This window comes from Adiantum capillus-veneris, chromosome 1 (genome assembly GCF_014529385.1).
Source record: "Adiantum capillus-veneris isolate H3 chromosome 1, ASM1452938v2, whole genome shotgun sequence".
Taxonomy (NCBI): Eukaryota; Viridiplantae; Streptophyta; class Polypodiopsida; order Polypodiales; family Pteridaceae; genus Adiantum; species Adiantum capillus-veneris.
The window spans coordinates 134791611-134811180 of NC_140931.1; the positions used below are offsets into that span (position 1 = coordinate 134791611).

Genomic DNA, 19570 nt, shown 5'->3' on the forward strand with positions numbered 1-19570 from the left:
ATAAGCAATACTAACATACGCATAAACTCCCATCAAAACCAAGAACTGGTGCAAAGCCTGTATCTAATTGCCTGTAAACCCTGTGTCTGTAGATGACTCTAGAAATAGAGATAAAAAAATCTCTAAGATGAGCCACAACTGTATACATGAGTGCCAACAAAAGCATATGGCACTATAAACTTCTTTCAACATGCATAGAGAGTACAACACACATGTGTATGCAAAAGTAGCTTTCCCTGGCACCTGTAAAGTCGTCCCCAAAATCTATACCTCGACCAAAATGGAGTTCTTGATTGGAACTCCAATGCTAATACCACCTACAATGCCGATGCTGAAAACTCCATCTCCGAGCAACGTGCTTGAGAAAATGGTCTTTTGAGAGACTCTATGGGAGCAAAAGTACACTCCCACTGCAAGACTATATCATGGTAGTCCTCAAACACACTCTGGAACTCTCTCTTGACGTTGGAGAGCATGTTTGTATACCAAAATAGAACATAGGGGTGTCCATACGAAAAATACCTACAAGTCTGATGTTGATGCCGTGGGATGATCGTTGACGATAGATAGTCGATGGTAAGGATACGCGGGATTTCGAAGTTGATGAGAGATGCTGATGTCGATGGGATGCAAAGAGGTCGATTTCAAAACCGAATTGATGTCGTAAGCCAAGAATTGTGGAAAGTCAAATCCAACACCGAAAACACTCGCTGAAAGTTACCTTTTGCATGTTACTTAGATGGAGATTCCAAGAGTAAAAATGGCTTCCAAAGGGGGATAAAATCGCAGAAAACCTGCTAAGAATACTCCCGACATGATGAGGAAGCTGCAATAATAGATGGAACCAAAATCAGGATTGAAACTGTGTGCATGTGATGCAGATGAGAAATTGTAGCTTTAATGGGGGATTGCCGATCACTCTTGTCCAAGTTCTCTCTTCATCTCTCTCTCATGGTCTCAGCTCTTCACGAGCCCTTTTCTCTCTCTACTCTGATCTTTGTGTGCTATCGAGCTCACTCAAAGCTCTAATTCTCTGCACACAACCTTAATCTACCCAAGCCTTAGTTTCTCAAGTAGAGGGAGCTCACGTGAACGCAAGAGGGGAACAACCACCATCACATAGCTCTGATACCATGTGTGAATGCATGCAGAGTGTCCATGCGATTAGTGTGGGAAGCAGAAAACACACAGGAGTGGCGGAGCGCCGGATGAGAAGAGTACTCATCCACTCCTTAATGTTATTTTAAACCAATAAGTGAATTGTTAGTGCTGGGTTCGTGGATGTCCGGTCTAGTTGGCCTAAAATCCCAACATGCATCAAATAGTCAGAGCTTACATGTTATGAAGCTAGAATCCCGCGAAGCCTTACTAACTAGAAAAGGGAGGTGGGGGAATGCATTGGCAATCAGCAAGGATACTTGATGTCACACACATGCAGAGGGATAAGAGGAGAAATACATCCAAAGGATGACAGCCACAATGCAAAGAGGGAGACAAAGCTAGCAAGACCCCGAAATACGTCTAGTGGCAATTAATGCCAATTCACTACCCCAAGCAGGTTGTGGCCTAACCAAAGGAATCAAACGGGAAGGTTCCCATGGGCAGGGGAAGGATCATACCTAAGTTAGCTCCTCCCTCCAAGGTGGGATTGCCATCAAGAAAAAATAGGACACAACTTATTCCAAGGCAAGAATGCATTCCTTGAGGGGATTCCTTTAAAAATATAGTATCTCCTATCATCAAAATATACCAGCAAGAATTATACTTGCAAGGAAAGCCCTTATCTACAAGTCAATTAGAGGTGCCCTTATTAGAATAACCAAAGAAAGTTACAAGAAAAGTCCCTCCAAGATCAAGCACCTGTAATGAGGATCGGGTTACCACACAATATTCTTTCCCAAAAATATAAAAGCAAGAGGATGTTCTCCCATTACGGAGCCCCTTTTCAACAAATCTAGCAAGTTAAAGGGTAATATCAAGCATGGTCTAGTGTCAACAATTCTTTAATGCTACCATCAAACCCACTGTAAAGCAAATCTTTGACAGACTCCCAAGGGAGCACTAATCCAAGCGAAAATAACTTAGCCAAATCTATATAGGGGACGTCTTGTAACATGCCTTCAAGGGCAAAGTTAAAACTTTGTAGCATGGAGCAAGTTTTTTGCATCCAGTAAGACAGCGTGTGTGTGTGTGTGTGTGTGAGAGAGAGAGAGAGAGAGAGAGAGAGAGAGAGAGAGAGAGAGAGAGTGAGTTATGCAAGTGTGGTAGATCGATTATCCGAGTTTGCTCGAGTAATAGGTCTAGATTCAAGATTCTTTGAAGTTTCACAATCACCAGTTGTGCTAAACCATTTATCCCACCTCTTTCTTGAGTAATAGGTCTTGATTCATAGGTTTCATTGGATAACTATTGGAAGTCTCTTGGGGGTTTTCCTATGATATTAAGACATCTCTCTCTCTCTCTCATATTGGGAAGGGCAAGGGTAAAGTTATGCTACCCGATTTTTTAGTTTTTGTAATTTTCTAGTAAATTTTATAATTCCTATGTAGTATAACTACCTAGGAATTCTAAAAAGAGGGGGGAGATAGTTGCAAGTTATACTATCAAAGAAGTAGCTCAATTTAGATCATGTTTTACCAAGCTCCCGTTCTATTTTTTGTACATTGTCATTAGCTCCTCCACACTAAAAAATCATGGTGTCAACATTCTTTGACAATCATTTGGACAATCAATGTAACAAGGGAGCACGAGGCATAGAAGAGACATATACCCTACCTATAATTATTGCAAAGAGATGGCCAATTGGAGCTTTTGCCTTTTACCTAACTATACTAGAAAATTATGAATTTATGGAGAGTTTTAGAAAAGAACAAGGATTGTAAATAGTATCCTTTGCTCAATCAATGCTTTTAACTTTATTTTGGCTATCTAATGTAGCACGTAGGGCAATTTCGAAATTGCTCCTCATCAAGCACACTCTCTTTGCCACTCTAAAGTATTAAATCAACTTTGGTAGGAGCTCCTATATGCAATAAGTATCCGAATTGGCTGCAGAGCTAAAATTTGTCAAAAATCCATATGAAGACCTGTAATCCGATGCCAACTAGGCTGTGCACAACATCAAAGATTCAGTCTCTCATCCATAGATGTGATACATCAAACCAAAATGCTATGGCAATCGAAAAAAATTTGTAGAGGGAAGCCCCTATAAATGCCACAAACTCAAACCACTGCATAGTATTTTAACACAATTGAGCTTGCAATTGGTCTAAAAGAAAGCCCACCAAAGACAGCAGTATAGGTTTATCATACTCAGTAGAGATCCTCTTGATGTCTTTCACTGACAAATAATTGTTGAAATCATATGAGACTAGTGCAACAAACATGAATACATGATGGGTCCTAGATCTTGCTAGCATACCTCTTGCAACCTAATTGCTAGACTCAAGATTGAACTGAAGCCCCAATAGGTCATCATTCAATCCACTCTTTTTTTGGTTGGAAAGAAGAGGATTATAGCTACATGTAAAATGTTTCTATGGGTGCATATAGAGAGAGAGGAAAGCAATCAGTGTACCCCCCCCCCCCCCCCCCCCCCATATCGAACCATGTCTGTCTCAACCTGCCACATGGGCCATTATAGCAACATAATTTGAAAAAGGGAAAATTATAAAAATACCTCTGAAATTTGTGGAAATTCCCAAAAAGACCCTCAAATTTCCCAACTACCCCTCATATCTTTCCAGGAATTCCAAAATTACCCAATAATGAAGACAACCTAATGTCGTCTTGACAACAAAAAGATATCCAATGACTATCAATGTAACTCGAGTTGTCGAATTACCTAGGAAGAAGTCCATCAAAGCACCTACCACATACAAGTATGACATTATACACTCTTCCCCATAACCTTACGATCAACAACAATTTTGTTCAAGCAATGACATTTCCACGAGCTGCAGATGCTACACACACACATAAATGAGCTAAAGGCTGCTGAACTTTCCTGAGAATATGTAGACATCATAGCAGGCCATACAGAAAAGATCAGATGCGGACTCGTTAAAATGGTGCTCCATCTCTCATCAGCCTTCATAGAACCATTCCAAGTATTTCATCTTCTTTGGGCTGCTTTAATAGCATCCTTCCACTTCCAAGCCAGGCTTCTTTCATCTTCAAAGCGATATGTTCTAATTGGCTGCACAAACACACAAAATGTTCAGAAAAGAGTTTTCACCAAAACCGCAGATTACAACTTTCATATTCAACGAAAGCCCTGGTTTGAATCTTGAAGAGATTACAGGATGCACATGCAAAATGCAACTCTTCTCAAATCAAGCCGAAATCTCTAAAGATCTTCGTAAAAAGAGTACCGTGGCAATAATAAATCTCCTGTCATTCTCTGGGTATACAAACATTTCACTAGCATTATAAGACCACTTCATCTCCCCCGTCTGTTTCATTTTTCCTGGGTCTACGTAGAATAACCTTGGCTTTCCTGTGAGGATTAAAATTTTCCGCTTTGATGAAAGATTCTTGTTCTTCTTCACTATCAATAACATTAATATCTGCTTGTATGGTAGTAAAAACTTATTCCTGATTCAAACATTCCACAACAGCTACAACCATTAGGAGAAACTAAACAGCTCTTACTAAGGATCCAGAAAGGTTACAAGCATTGAAATACATATATAAACATGGAACCCTTATTCTAACCGTAAAGAGGGAGAAATTGAGGTGATCCAAGTGATCGTAGACAGGCAAAAAAATTATCTCGAAGTTCTAAAACATGAGCTGCGAGCACCCATACCATAGTTGCATGAAACGCAACCGGAAACGGCTACAAATAGCTTTCAAGAACCAGCAACGGCTGAAAAAAAAAGAAGCAGATACATAAATAGTACTATCAATTAAGATTAAATGCATGTGCAAAAGAGAGGCTAATAACCGTATTGATGGCTAAACTCGATGATCTGAAGACAATCACAAAGAATTTGAATCAGAAATAATGGTGTGCAGTCACTGCACGCAGTAGAAGTTCGCCTTAGCACTGTCCTCCAAATACTCTGTTATTTTTTAACCAAGGTCTATCCACTCACTACTCCACCAGAAAAAACTAACTTCCCATAGCAATTTAGCGTCTCTTTATCAGGAACTTTGCCAACATCCTTCAATCCCACCCTCCCCGCCACAATTTCTTTGTCTGATTGACATACAATATCATGTCTTTCATTAACCCAGTAGTTTAGATCCTCTTGGGCTCGTACAGGCAGACTCACCCTTCAAACACTAGGCCTGAGGCTCCTCAAATGTGTGATTGCTTTCCACAAAAGGATCAAAGACGATAAAGAGCAAAACGGACACCCTTGCCCAACCAAACTACCTCCAGTCATCATATACAGGTGATGCACTCGATCCCAAGCAAAGCAGCTTCAAGACGATTCTCATGGAATCTGAAACCACTGTCTCACGGCAAATAGCATAATGACATAAAAATATATGTAAAGCACTCCACCCTGTCGATTCAAATAAGGTAAAAGTACTTTCCAGGATTCATCCATACTGAGACTTGCATGAATCCAATCTGTGAATCATGCATGAACTCTAAAAGCCATTCGAACGCATTATTCATTTTGGCTTCTTAGAAAAACCATCGGAGAAAGCAAGCAACAATGGTCTCTTAAAAAAGTTGCAAAGAGTGGTAGTTGAAAGTCATGATAATCAATTCTGTCAAAATGTTTTTGACCCACTCACTGCTTTGTTAGGGTAAGGATGGAAATGACAATGAGCCATTCATGATTGAAATAGACATACCTTGCGTTATTCATGATGTGTGTACAAAAACTCTCTTTAGGCCTTATATCTGATAAGGTGGAGGTCATGACATCAAGCTGCAAAAAGAAGTGGTCGACCCCTCATTGTAGGGATGCTTTTGGACTTTTGTGAAATGTATATTTGCCAAGTCAGCATCAAAGGGTGATTCATGCACATAGCAGATGGGGGTATTCATTCCATGGTAATCATCTCACGAGTAATCATCTCACATGAATAATCATTTCATACAAGGGAATCTTCACAAAGACGGTCATAGGCTAAAATCCCATTCCTAACAACGCTTCCCTTGGGGTTTAGACTATGATGAGATGCAAACAAACACTCATATCCTACTCATGCGCTCTAGTAACCTCCCCTTGAACAATGCTCATGGTAGGAATCAAGCTCACATGGACTATCTCAAAAATGTGCAATGCAAAAGGGAAAGGTAAATGGAGAAACGAGAGAGAGTATTCTCACCAAGAAGACAAAAACAGAGAGTTTCTTTCTCTAGTATCAAGACCTGATACACCACACACATAGAAATGAATTATGCTAAAAAGTGAATCGAGGAGTGCTACTAGCTGGTACTGTGTGAGATATGTGTGATCACTGATACAATGAGTGCCCAGTGCAAGAGGGTGATATAATGGGTCATGAGTCTATCCTCATCTGTACTCTAGACGTCGAGATAGTATGGCTCGAATCCTTTGCTGCAGTCTCCGTCGATGTTGCAAAGCTCTTCTCCTTAGTCGCGGGCGTCTCGATCTCCCTCGCTCCAATGCTCGGTCAGTGAGAGTACCGCGGGTGTGAGTATGAGCTGAGCTTTGCAGTGGTGGCTGCTCCTCTATCTGTTCTGTCTGGTGTGAAGAAATTGGTAATCTGTCTTAGGGATTGTCTCTCTTCAAATCTCCTTACTAAATTGTCTCTATGTCGGTGTAACTCAAATAGATACAATCCAAGGCATCTCCGGTCTTGATAGCTCATGACTCTGGAGAAGGATCCGAAGCCGTCTCTGAATAGACAATGGAAGCGACCCCGTATCTCGTAGCACACTGTGCACTGACATATATAATGCATCTCCATCTCTGGCTCTGTATGGGATAGGTGGCATATTTTCTTGGCTGCTGGTATCCCTCTGAATCTACCAGTCTCAATCTCAAGCTGGTGGGAAGATGTCCGTATTTGACCAATGGCACACCGTAACCCATGAGATAGATGTGTATCCATATAGCTCGGTCGAATCACAAACCCATCCCCTGTGAGTTGGAGAAGATGCTCTTTATAGAAAGTCATCTTCGTACCCAACTCTTGTGTCGGTTCTATCCATGTCCTCCTGGTGTCCAACTGGGTAAGGTCCTGGCGAACGAGTCTAGTAATCTCAACCCGTGTAAGAGACAGCGATGGTGCATCGAGGGAGTACTGGAAGGGGGGTAAGTTGTCCATGCTGAAGCCATGTATCTGGAACCATGATGACATCTGCGCATACCAGCATGATGTGTCCCCCTGTAAAGCTAACTGTCTGGAGGACTCAAGGGCCATTCTGACATATCTATCTTTCGTAGTATCAAATACACTGTGCATAAAGGAGACTGATCTGGTAAGCGCCTCTATCTGCATGGGGGGGCTGCTAACTCCGCTCTAATGATCTCATGTGGTACGGATGCTGTAACAAACTGCTGACGTGTCAAAGCCTAAAGAATGGAGCCAACTTACAGATGCCGGCCGAGGGGCCTAAACCCTAAGAAGAACAAGTAACAGAAGAAGTCCTCCCAACTTATGGGGACCCCGTTCGATGGGGCCCCAAGTGACACAAAGGATTAAAATAAAGCAGGACCCGCACACACACAAATACTGATGACGTGGTAGACTTCCGAAAATTGCGCTGACATGATGACGTGGCATGCTGTACGGAATTCCGCGTTTTGCGTTGGCTGATGACATGACAGCAGTACGGATTTCCGTGATTTATGCTGGCAGCTTTTTGGCATTGCTTTTGCACCAGATGCTTTTGAGTTAAAAGGCTTTTCATGAAAAACTGCTTTTCAAGCCAAGGGTCTTTAAATATGAGGTTAGGGCTCATTCTTTGGCATGCTTCCTGGAGAAGGTGCAGAGTCTGGAGTACCGGCTTGTACTGTGTTGATGCAATATAAAGAAATACCGAAAGGGGTGCAAGGTTTGGGGCCAATACTCTCTGGGGTGGAATTCCGCCACTCCGTGTCGCGTGTCGTCTCTCTCTCTCTATCAGTTCAGTTGTTATTGAAGTGCTAAAAGTCTGTTCAATCTGTTCTTTTCTATTGGCATGTGGTGCCCGTCTTGTGATAGTGGTATCAGAGCATCAGGTGTGTGCTTTTCTGAAAGCATACCGGTCCTACAAAAGAGCAGACAGAGCTATTGTTTGAGGTATCTTGGCCCTCTAACCTGGACTTATTAGCCACTCCCACCCTTACTTCATCGCGCATCGGGCGCGTTCCCATCTTCACCGCTCATGTCTTATAGGGCATAAGCCATTAAGGTCACTTGCAAGAGAAGGATCCAAGATTTGTTTCGAGCTGCTTTTTTTTTCCCTCTTTGAGACAGTACCATGCAGATGTTGATAGCTACCAAGTAGCATACTCCAAGTACTAGGCAAGCTTTCAAGAAAATTTTTGCCCGAAGTTATATGGTTTCTGACATCTTCCTTCGGAGTGCAACTTCTGGCAGAGTGGGGTATCCTAAAATGCTTGCCATGGAAACCCTAGCAGATCATAACTTGAAATTTTTGACATCTCTCAGTAGATGTCTCTTCACGAGCAGATGACCTTGGAGACTCGGTGCGATTGCTAGCTTGGGACTACCATCGCCGCCAAAGAAACACTATCTGTCCAAGAGCTGTATGGACCATGTTGTGCTCGGCTACGATCTTACGGAATGAACCTAACCCTAATTTTTGGTGCAGGTTTTAGGATGGAAAGTCCGTCGACTTTTCGAGCTCGACTGATGTCGAGATTGCTTTTTAAGTTTGAGTTCTGTTTGATCTTGTTTGGCGATCCTGTTTGGAATCTGTTTGAAATGGATGGTATCTGTTTTGAACCTGTCTTGGTGCCGATTTGAATTGTTTGACTCTGCTTTTAAATACTCGTTTCAATGATTGGTGATTTTACTCCTGGGTGGAGAAGTGAGAAATACTTTTTTGGTATTGTTTGAACCTTGGAACGACGCAGGCCGATGCCTGGGGAGCGTTCCGTTGTATGCTAGAAAACCTCCAAACGACGCAGGCCGATGCCTGGGGAGCGTTTGGTTGTATGCTTGAACCTCCAAGCGACGCAGACTGCGGTCTGGGAAGCGTTTGGTTGTACAGTCCTCTGAGCTCATGGCCCGGACCGTTTTAGGTTATTTGCAGGGGGAGTGACGAGGTAGTTGTTGAGTAGCTTCATACCGCAGACCGTTTGTCTCGGGGGAGTGCTCATCGGCGCTGTTTGTTGTGTCTCATAACATGCATATGTAAGCATTTGTGTTGCATTGTGATGTGCCAATTACTGAATATTCCAAATTGGATGAGATTGCCTCGGTATGTAATTTTAGTGCATCAAGATACCCGTGGAAGATCAGTACGGTCTGGGTGTGATGGCTAATTTTACTACGCCGGAATATCAAGAGTTCCGATCTGGACGAAAGGAGAAGCTAACTCCTTGATCAAAAGAGCAGAAAGGAGAAGCTAACTCCTTGATCAAAAGAGCAAAAAGGAGAAGCTAACTCCTTAATAAAAAGAGCAAACTGATTGTCCCTCAGAATGACCCTCGGAAATTATTTTTAAGCTAACTTGAGTTGTTTTGCAGATATGCTGTAATCGCGGACGATTACTCTCTTTCAAGAAGGAGAGATGTAACAAACTGCTGACGTGTCAAAGCCTAAAGAATGGAGCCAACTTACAGATGCCGGCCGAGGGGCCTAAACCCTAAGAAGAACAAGTAACAAAGGAAGTCCTCCCAACTTATGGGGACCCTGTCCGATGGGCCCCAAGTGACACAAAGGATTAAAATAAAGCAGGACCCGCACACACACAAATACTGATGACGTGGCAGATTTTCGAAAATTACGCTGACATGATGACGTGGCATGCTGTACGGAATTCCGCGTTTTGCGCTGGCTGATGACATGGTAGCAATACGGATTTTCGTGATTTACGCTGGCAGCTTTTTGGCATTGCTTTTGCACCAGATGCTTTTGAGTTAAAAGGCTTTTCATGAAAAACTGCTTTTCAGGCCAAGGGCCTTTAAATATGAGGTTAGGGCTCATTCTCTGGCATGCTTCCTGGAAAAACAACTGGCATAAGTCTCGCTCCATCTGAGCTAGGACGCTCGCTTCTTCCGTCGCACAAGGCGTCGGGGAAGGCTATTATGCCTCTGCTGCTGCATCATGCAATGTCTCAGTCAATAAAGTGGTCAGCTCCTCCACTGAAAGTCTTGGCCTGGCTTTTGTACATAAATAACCATAGACCTACTCTGTATGGACAGGTCAGTCTCTCGTCTAAATGTATCGTGGGTATGTGTCCTCCCTGACACCTGCGTTGTACTGTACTAAAGGAGACTCAAAGTGTCAAAAGAGCATGATCCACTGCTATACCCCCTGGTCTGGGTCCTACTGTGAGATCCTGGATGCAGGGATGAAGCTCGGCTGTGCCATGACATAGTCCATTGTGCTAGCCCCATGCCTATGTCGGAAGCAAGTAAAACCAGCTGCTGCGGGAAATTGCTGTAGGCCATTAAGTATGGCCAATCCATGTGAGGCCTCCATTTCCATCAAATATCTCCCGTACTCCGTGTACTCATCCTGTGCGTGTTTGTCAAGTCCCATATCACTGGTATCTAGCTCTCTCAATATCTCATCTAAGGTATTACAAAAAATTGTGTGATAATTTCTCGTGCGGGCATTAAAGACCCCCAGAGAATGATGTCACCATCTCTGGAAAACTCCCATATGTCCTCGTCTAATATAGAGAAAGGGGACTGTCCTCTAGGTGCGGCATACACTGATGTGCAGGGGCAAAGTAACATATAGCAATGTACAAGAATCTACATGTCTCAGCTCTCAATCTCGCCCACATGTATCTCGACTGACCATCTCTCCGAACAATGTGCACAAGCGGCTGTAACTCCTCTCTGAATAGGACTCCTACTCCCCCTAACCCTCTGCCCATGTGCTCTTATCTCGTCTCTGCTCGACAAGTTGTCTCCCACCTATATTCAGTCACATGTGGCATAAGCTGTCCCGGTCCAGGTGTGTCTCTGAGTAAAAGACAATGTCACTCCCTATATAGCTGTCCTCAAAGGCCCCTACATCAAGACGAAGTGACCCGTTACAGTTCCATGCTGCCATCTTTAGTGTGGTCCCACAAATCTCACACCGTCATGCGGAGCGTCGCTCCAATATCACCACCCTTCAATCTCGGTAAAAAGAAATCTTACCTTTTTCCCTTGCCGCTCTAATATCCGGAATTACCTCTTGCATATGAGCAATTTGCGAGAGCGTGAGGTCATCTCCAAGAAAGATGCCCGTCTTCTTAAGAGTTGGTCTCTTCTTCAAAAAGTCCTCCTTTGCTTTCATGGTGGGGAAACGAAGGATAAGTGCCCTTTCCTTCGAGGTTTCCCCATTGCTTCCATTTTCTTATTGCCCGTTCTCCAAGCTCTCGTACGCGTCGGCTCATTAACCCCCATCATAGTCATGAGTTTTTTTACCTCCTCATCCACATTATCTTTGTCTTTGAGGCCACAAATTCTCACATGTAAGGCACGCACCCGTCTATTTTGCTCCTCTTCTAGTGTCAAGTTAATAATGGTGGGTATGGGGGTTGTTTCCTTGCCTTTACCTTTCTTGGCAACCTCGATCCATTTCTCGGCCTCGTCCACTTTTTGTTGAGTCTTTGTAATAACATCCACCCAAGAAGTCGTCATTCCTTTGTGTTGCTCCTCCCCCTCTTTGATGGCCCGCACTTGCTCTTTGATCGTGTTGAGTTCTTCAATTATTGAGGGTTGAAGTTTTTCCTCTTGGAGTGTGTTTTGTGATTGCACCTCTGCAAGCTCCTTCTTTAGTAACGCAATCTCCTCATCTTGGGCCGTCACATGATCTTCAAGTGTGTTTATCTTGCTTTCTTGAGCCGACATGCGTTCTTCAAGTGTCTTTATTGTGCCTAGGAGGTTGCGATTAATCTTGTTGATGGTCTGGCACATTTCTTCTTCGCATTTTTGAATGGCCTGCTCCAGAGGGTCGTCCTTGTCAAGCACCTATCTACATTCTCTGCAATTCTGAAAATTTTGAAAAATTTCTGCAACAATCTGAAAATTTCTGCACTGTTGAATTTCCGAGTTTCTGAATTTTTGCAGGGGTTCTGAATTTCTGGATTTTCTAAATTTCTCCAGGGGGAGAGGAACCGAGGAGTGCGACGGGGGGGCAATCTGAATTTAAATTTCTCCGCTGCTGAATTTCGCCCCGGTTGGGGGGGAGGAGCTTGAGGGGTGGGCTGGGAGGGCTAGGTGGTGGGCTGAGGGAGTGCGAGGGGGTGGGCTGACGGTACACATCCATATGTGACTCTAGTACATTGTCAAGATACACACACGCGCGCGCACACACACACACACACACACACACAAGTACTTATTTAGCTAACACTGTGCGAGGGGGTGGGCTGACGGTACACATCCATATGTGACTCTAGTACAATGTCAAGATACACACACACACACACACACACACACATAAGTACTTATTTAGCTAACAGTTTTTCTATGATACCTATGAACTATATTTTGAAAAAAAAAACCTAGGCTTACTCACATATGGCTTGGCATTATAAAATACCCTGGAAATAATCCTATTTTCCCCTATAGGCACCCACCCATGCTAAAACTGGGGCTAGGGACATCCTACATGTGGACAACTAGCTAATCAAGATAAGCGAGGTTATTGTGCCTGTTTCCTTCTTAGGCTACCCTTGGTTACTCCCACCGTGGGATGGTATCCCTAAGGAAGAAACTTAATAAGCCTAAACATGGGCTTAAAAACTCTTGTATAACGAGGCCGGCTTCACGTCCTGTCTCTTTGCCTCGTTCTCTCCTCCCTGCCGTGTTAATGGCGCGTAGGTAGCTCTGTTCACCATAACCTAGCCACGTCGGAGGTGGCTACATTTGGTTCCTTGATGAGAGTGACACCCTGCCAAATCAAGCTTAGAATGATGGAGGTTACTGCTCACTACACGCCATGATTATTCAAGCTCGACCTGCTTCTATTTAAACAGGTGAGGGCGCATTTTGCTTTTCACTTAGACTTGAGTGTGTTTTGTAGTGTGAGAGTTTGAAAGAGAGGACTGTGTGCATTGCTGTTTGCTGTGGTGGTATGGAGCTCACAGTGCAGCCCATGCAGGTTTGTACCTGGCCTATGAAATGGTGGTTCTGAGGTGATGTAAGCACCTCTGCTCGTACCTCCGTAAGACACATTGATTGAACATTTGAGGTAACTGCTTAACTATAAAAGCGGCTGACAGTAATTTCCAACGACGTTAATAAACATTTGAAGGTGAATGGCACAGGCTTATGATGGGTATCTTTGGCTTTGTATATGTATGATAACACTTGGAGTGGTTGATTATTAGGATGTATTGGCTGATTCAATAGCGCTTGGGATGGTTCCTTGCCCAAAAAAAAGGGGCGCTGGGTTGGAGGAAAAACGGGGTGTAGGGTTTGTTCAGTTCCAACCCCGCTTTTTGAAATTGCTGTGCACTTTGGTCTTTATTGCACTATAGCTTGGTACTGAGCCCTGCATAAAAGAAACTCACTGCATACTCTAAGGTATACTTGGCACCTTTTTCATACCCTAATGAAGGAACCGCACATGGTGGGGGAGTGTTTCATTACGCTTTACTGGTATGTTCTTCCATGATCTCTCCGTACTATAGACGGGACCTCTTCATATTGCTTTGGACTCAGGCAGTACTGTACACAACTATGGTACTTGGTAACTGGTAGGAACTCCTCCCCTTTGGGACTATTAAACACTAGTGTCGTGCTTTCTGTCTGTTCTCTAGACTCTGTATCTGACGGGTAGAAAACTCTACGTATTACTGCATAATCTAATGGGGTTTGCTTCCCTGGTGCCTTTTTGGGAAAGTTGCACTTGCAGAATATCTTGCTTACTGTCTTACGTGGCATGACATATGAAAATATACACTGTCAGGACTGTAAACAAGAATGGTTATTTGTCTAAATTTTGCTAAAAAAGTTGTAAAAGGATTTCTTGATGCATTAACATCTTAGTTCTAGCTCGTTTCTGACATAGAAGGATGGGTTACTGTGCTGGTTTTTGGTTTGACACCTCGTTCACTGGTTTGATAAAATATACTTGGAGGAAAGATTGGTATAAATATACAAAATGACTTGGGATATACAAACTGAAGTAGAGTGATTCAGTTAGTCCAAGTGAACTTGTATATTTTGGTCGAGTTGATAAACATGGCCGGATCAGTTACCTTGTACTGACAAATAGAAGTTTGTGTTGATAAGAGATATTTAAAGGTTCTTTTTTACTTTATAGCTTCATAGCACTTAAAAAACTAAAAGTAGTAGTGCCTGACTAATTTGGCAAAATCTGATATTGACTAATGTGATGCTATAGAAACTAAGAAACATGGATAGGAAGGGTGGTGGTCCCTCTGATAAAAAATAATATGATTGCTATTATCTATTTAAAAGGTATAAATAAAACATGGGGACCATACTTATAATATAATTTTTGGGTTAAATAAAACTTTTTCACAAACAATCTGGAATACCTTGAAAAACTTTGGACATTGGTTTCAAGTTAAAAAAGTTGTAAGTTGGACATGGATAACAACTGGTATAGTCCATTGACACCTATAAAACACATCCAAGGCTAACGTATGTGTTATCTTGTTTGAATGGATGCAAGTGAGGACTCTATCCTTTCTTGGAATTTTTTTGGCTTAAAGCAAATGTCTGTCCATGATTACACTTGCTCCTACTACTTGGGAAGTACTTCTACTATCAATTTATACTGGAATGAGGCTTCATTCTCATAAGCCATGTACAAAGATAATTCTAAGACTTGAGTTGTTTTTGTACTTATCATTTCCTTCTCTCTAAAGCCAGTTGTCTTTTGAATGTTAAAGTTCAATTATGTCTTATTATTTAAGTAAAAACAGCTACACACACACACACACACACACACACACACACACACACACACAGAGAGAGAGAGAGAGAGAGAGAGAGAGAGAGAGAGAGAGAGAGAGAGATGATATATTAACGTCTTCAAGAGGCCAAAATGACCTATGAGACCAATTCGTTACAAATTGGTGAATCTGATACCATGTCTGGGTACAAAAAAGAGATACATAAAAAGATACTAAGATGAATATAAAGGTGCTACTAGCTGGAACTGTGCGGAATATGTATGATCACTAATGGGTGCCCAAAATAAGAGGGTGATATAATGGGTGGTGAATCCATCCTCATCTGCATCTGGATGTCGAGACAATATGGCTCGAATCCTCTGTTGTAGTCTCCGTCAATGCTGTGAAGCTCTTGTCCTCAGTCGTGGGCATCTCGATCTCCCTAGCTCCGATGCTCGGTCAATGGGGGACCGGGGTACCACGTGTGTGAGTATGAGCTAAGTTTTGCAATGGTGGCTACTTCTCTATTTGTCCGGTGTCTGGTGTGAAGAAATCAATAATCTGTCTCTGGGATTGTCTCTCTCCACATCTCCTTAGTAAACTGTCCCTGTGTCTGTGTAACTCAAGTAGAAATAGTCCAAGACATCTCTGGTCTTGATAGCTCATGACTCGGGTGAAAGGTCCGAAGCCTTCTTTGAATAGATAGTGAAAGAAACCCCGTATCTCGTGATACACTGTGCACTGACATATATAATTCATCTTTGTTTCTGGCTCTGTGTGGCATAGGCGGCATGTCCTGCTGGCTGTTGGTATCCCTCTGAACCTACCGGTCTCAATCTCAAGCCGGTGTGAAGATGTTCATATCTGACCAATGGCACAACGTAACCCATGAGAGAGCTACGTATCCATATAGCTGGGTAAAATCACAAACCCATCTTATGTGAGTTGGAAAAGATGCTCTCTATAGAAAGCCATCTTTGTGTCCAACTCATATGTCAGCTCTATGCATGTTCTCCTAGTGTCCAGCTGGGTCAAGTCCTGGCAAATGATTCTAGTAATCTCCACTCGTGTAAGAGATAGTGATGGTGCATATCTGTCTAGAGGACTCAAGGCCAATCTGGCATATCTGTCTCTGGTAGTATCCCATAAGCTGTGCATAAAGGAGACTGATTTGGTAAGTGCCTCTATCTGCACAGGGGGGCCTGCCAACTCTGCTCTTATGATCTCGTGTGGCACGGAGGCCTTGGCTCTAATCAACCGAAAGATCATAGATACCAAGGGCCTCTCCATCCCTCTCCACCCATCTTGACCTACAGCAAGAGATTTGTTCGGGGATTCTGGAACTGAACCTGTGAACACACCCTCTCCAATCCTCCCAAGGCCGCATACGCTCTGGTTAGTCTAGTCTCTGCTGCTCTCTTCAAAGAAAACCTTGGGTGAAGACTACCCCAAGATAAGTGTATGCATCTGTGTACTCCACAATCTCCTGACCATAAGTGAATGCAGGAGCTGATCTCCTGACCCACTGCGGTGTGGTGATAAACACCATAACCTTAGTTTTACCAAGGTTTACAGATAATCCACTATCCTCCGCAAAGCTATGTAATGCATCCAAACGTCGCTGCATACCCTCCGGTGGGTCAGAGATCAACACAAAATCATCAGCATATAAAAAATATGGAATCCATGTCCTTGCTAGCTGGGCACCTCTGTCAATGTAATCAAAAACCTCATCTATATACATACCAAATAGGGTAGAGGACAATGGACAACCTTGTTCACTCCAATAGTGGAGTGAACTAAATCAGATATCCCCTCTGGAGTGCGTACATGTCCCATCACTGATCTGTAGAGAGCCATGATCCCCCAAATCAGCTCATTGGGCACTCCAATCTCCCTTAGTCTGCACATCAATCTACCTCTGGGCACCATGTCAAATGCTTTGCGGAAATCCACAAAGCTACAAGAAATCCATCTCCCATGTGCTCTACCTCCTCAATGATGGCTCTGAGTGTCAAAATATGGTAAAGAGTGGAGAAGCCTCTCCTAAATCGGCCTGTCCCTCTGCCTGTATGCCCTCGTTTTCTGCCCATCCACTCAATTGCTGCTCAAGGACAGATGAATACAATTGTGCCACTATGTCTCTAATCATAACACTTCGGTAGTTTCCAGGCTCTGTCACAAACTGATGACATGGAAGACCCGGGGATTCTAAATTAAAGACTTTTCAAATTATAAGTCGTCCAACTTATGGACAACTGCCGACAGGGCCAAAGGGACACAAGGCCAAGATTAAAAATTGCGTAGAAGCTGACTGACGTGGCTGCTGTACGGACGCCCACAAATTGCGTTGTTGACTTGGCAGGTGTACGGAATTCCGCGAATTGCGCCGGCTGTTCTGGGCGGCAGCTTTTGGCACCAGATGCTTTTGGAACTTAAGCTTTTCATGTAAACTGCTTTTCCAAGGCCAACGGCCTTTAAATAAGACCCTAGGCTCTCCCTCTGGCTCATACAGAGCTGAGGAGCCGATGAGCAGAGGAGAGCCCAGGGCAATTGTACTTGCTCAATTGTTAATACAAAAAGAAATACCCAAAGGGGCGCCAGTCTTTGGGGCCAATCTCTCTGGGCACGGAACTACGCCGGGCCGTATCGACTCAATCGAACTGTGATTTAATTTTGTGAAGTGTTTTGAGTAAATCTCTCTCGTGTCGCGACAAATTCCAGACTTAGTGTTCAAGTTTGTTACAGTGGTATCAGAGCTCAATCGAGTTCTCTTCTACCTAGAAATCCGATCCCTTTTCTCGTGGCACACATAAATTTAGGCAAGGATCAGACGACAACTCCTGCCACCTCAGGAATGGGAGGCAGTACAAAGAATTCGAGTGGATTAGCAGAGCACAAGTACGGGCCACCTCGTCCTACGGAGTACGAGCTTCTGGAGATGCAACGTCAACAACAGGTTGATGAGTGCACAAAGCAAATGCTCCAATTTGCAAAGGATCCACAGTATGCCAAATTTTTGACCCGGCACCCGATGGATGAAGTGCATACTCATTGGCAGAAAGCCATTGAGTCACCCATAAAACCACCTCTCAAGAAACCTCCTACCCCAAGGATGTTTACAGAAGAAGAACTTCATGACGTCGTCGAAAAACGAATCAATCAACTTATGGAAGCAAAGAAGCCGTCGAAGAAACAATTGAAGAAGCGCAACAAGGGGACTGACTACCCCGGTTACCTAGGCCATCAATCTTCTTTTGCAAATGCACGAAAACAGAAGAAGCATGTATGTTTCGAAGGACTACCCAGTTCTTCTTTTTCTTTTGACAGTTCGGACAACTCTTCCTCTTCCGACTCGAGCCAGGAGGATAGAAAGGGCAAGAAGCAAAGCAAGAATCAAAGTTTTGGAAAGAACAAGAAAAAGACAAAGAAAAGCAAATCCCGACCCGTTTCTGATAGTTCTACAAAAGAGTCATCCTCTGACAGTTCGGACTCCGATGATCACATGTTTTATGCAAAGAAGAAACACTTTCATAGAGCCAACCGACATGATTTACTTGAAGACAAGTGTAACAAGCTTGGACACTCCAAGCGAGAAATCAATCGCAACACACAAACAAAAAGGAACTTCATAATCACTGAACTGAGAGAGAGAGAGAGAGAGAGAGAGAGAGAGAGAGAGAGAGAGAGAGAGAGAGAGAGAGAGAGAGAGAGAGTTGACACAGCCTGGCCTAGTTCCGTGCCCAGAGGTATTGGCCCCTAAGTCTGACGTCCATTTCAGTATTTCTTTTTCATTAATCATCGCAAAGGACAACTCCCGAGGGACCTTTGCTCTTAGACTCTGCGTCCAGATGCCTTGAAGAGTGAGACCTAAGGGCTTATTTATTCTTAAGGGATGCCCTAAAACCAAAGCCCCAAAAAATAGTTAAACTCAAAAGCAAATTGTCCCAAAAGCTTTTAGGCCCAAAAACTGCCAAAAAGCAGTTAGCGTAATTTGCGGAATTCTGTACAGTATGCCACATCAGCACCTCTCAACGCAAAACGCGGAAATCTGTACTGCTTGCCACGTCAGCATGTCAATGCATTTTTCGGGATTTTTGTACTGCTGTCAACGTAAATGGTGGGTCTGCCGTACAACTGCTACGTCATCAGTTGTCTGCGTTCGGGTAGTGCTGCCACGTCATCATTTTGTGACATATCCCCCTCTTGAAAGAATTTAATCGCCCTCGATTACGCCTGCAAAACAGACAAGCCATAATCCAGTTCAATAGACACTAACTCTAAGTACCGATGCACTAGACAACACAAATCCAACACTTGCACAAAGACGACAGTCATTGAACGTTCACATCTCATTCAAATCAAATCAATCATAGTGAGGTCCGGGATCCTTCTTAGGTGTGCCTTCTCAAACCGTAAATCTTATTGCGATCCTGTCTATAGAGATTCTCAAGACCATGATTCCTTGCAACGTACTTAGCAATTGCATCTAGATCCACATAGGACCTCATTGATGTCGGATTAACTAATCCTTACTGTGATCATGTCCATAGTCTTGCAAGACCGAAATGCTGCAACCATCTCGTCTTGCAA

At 43.3% G+C, this 19570-nt stretch overlaps 1 protein-coding gene across 4 annotated transcripts in view; it reads right to left on the minus strand.

Annotated features, from left to right (window-relative positions):
• Positions 1-3737: 3737 nt before the first annotated feature.
• Positions 3738-19570, minus strand: part of LOC147465611 (3-phosphoinositide-dependent protein kinase 1-like) — a 70678-nt gene continuing 54845 nt past the window's right edge. For 2 of the 4 annotated variants that reach the window (XM_086520911.1, XM_086520899.1), the window contains 2 exons: positions 4811-4870; positions 3738-4198 (listed from right to left, as the gene is read on the minus strand). In XM_086520911.1, coding sequence (XP_086377037.1) covers positions 4093-4198; positions 4811-4870 — 166 coding nt within the window. In that variant the 3' untranslated portion in view covers positions 3738-4092. Of the gene's footprint in view, positions 4199-4373; positions 4499-4810; positions 4871-19570 lie in introns of all 4 variants that reach the window. The other 2 variants (XR_015189322.1, XM_086520906.1) reach the window with 2 other exon arrangements.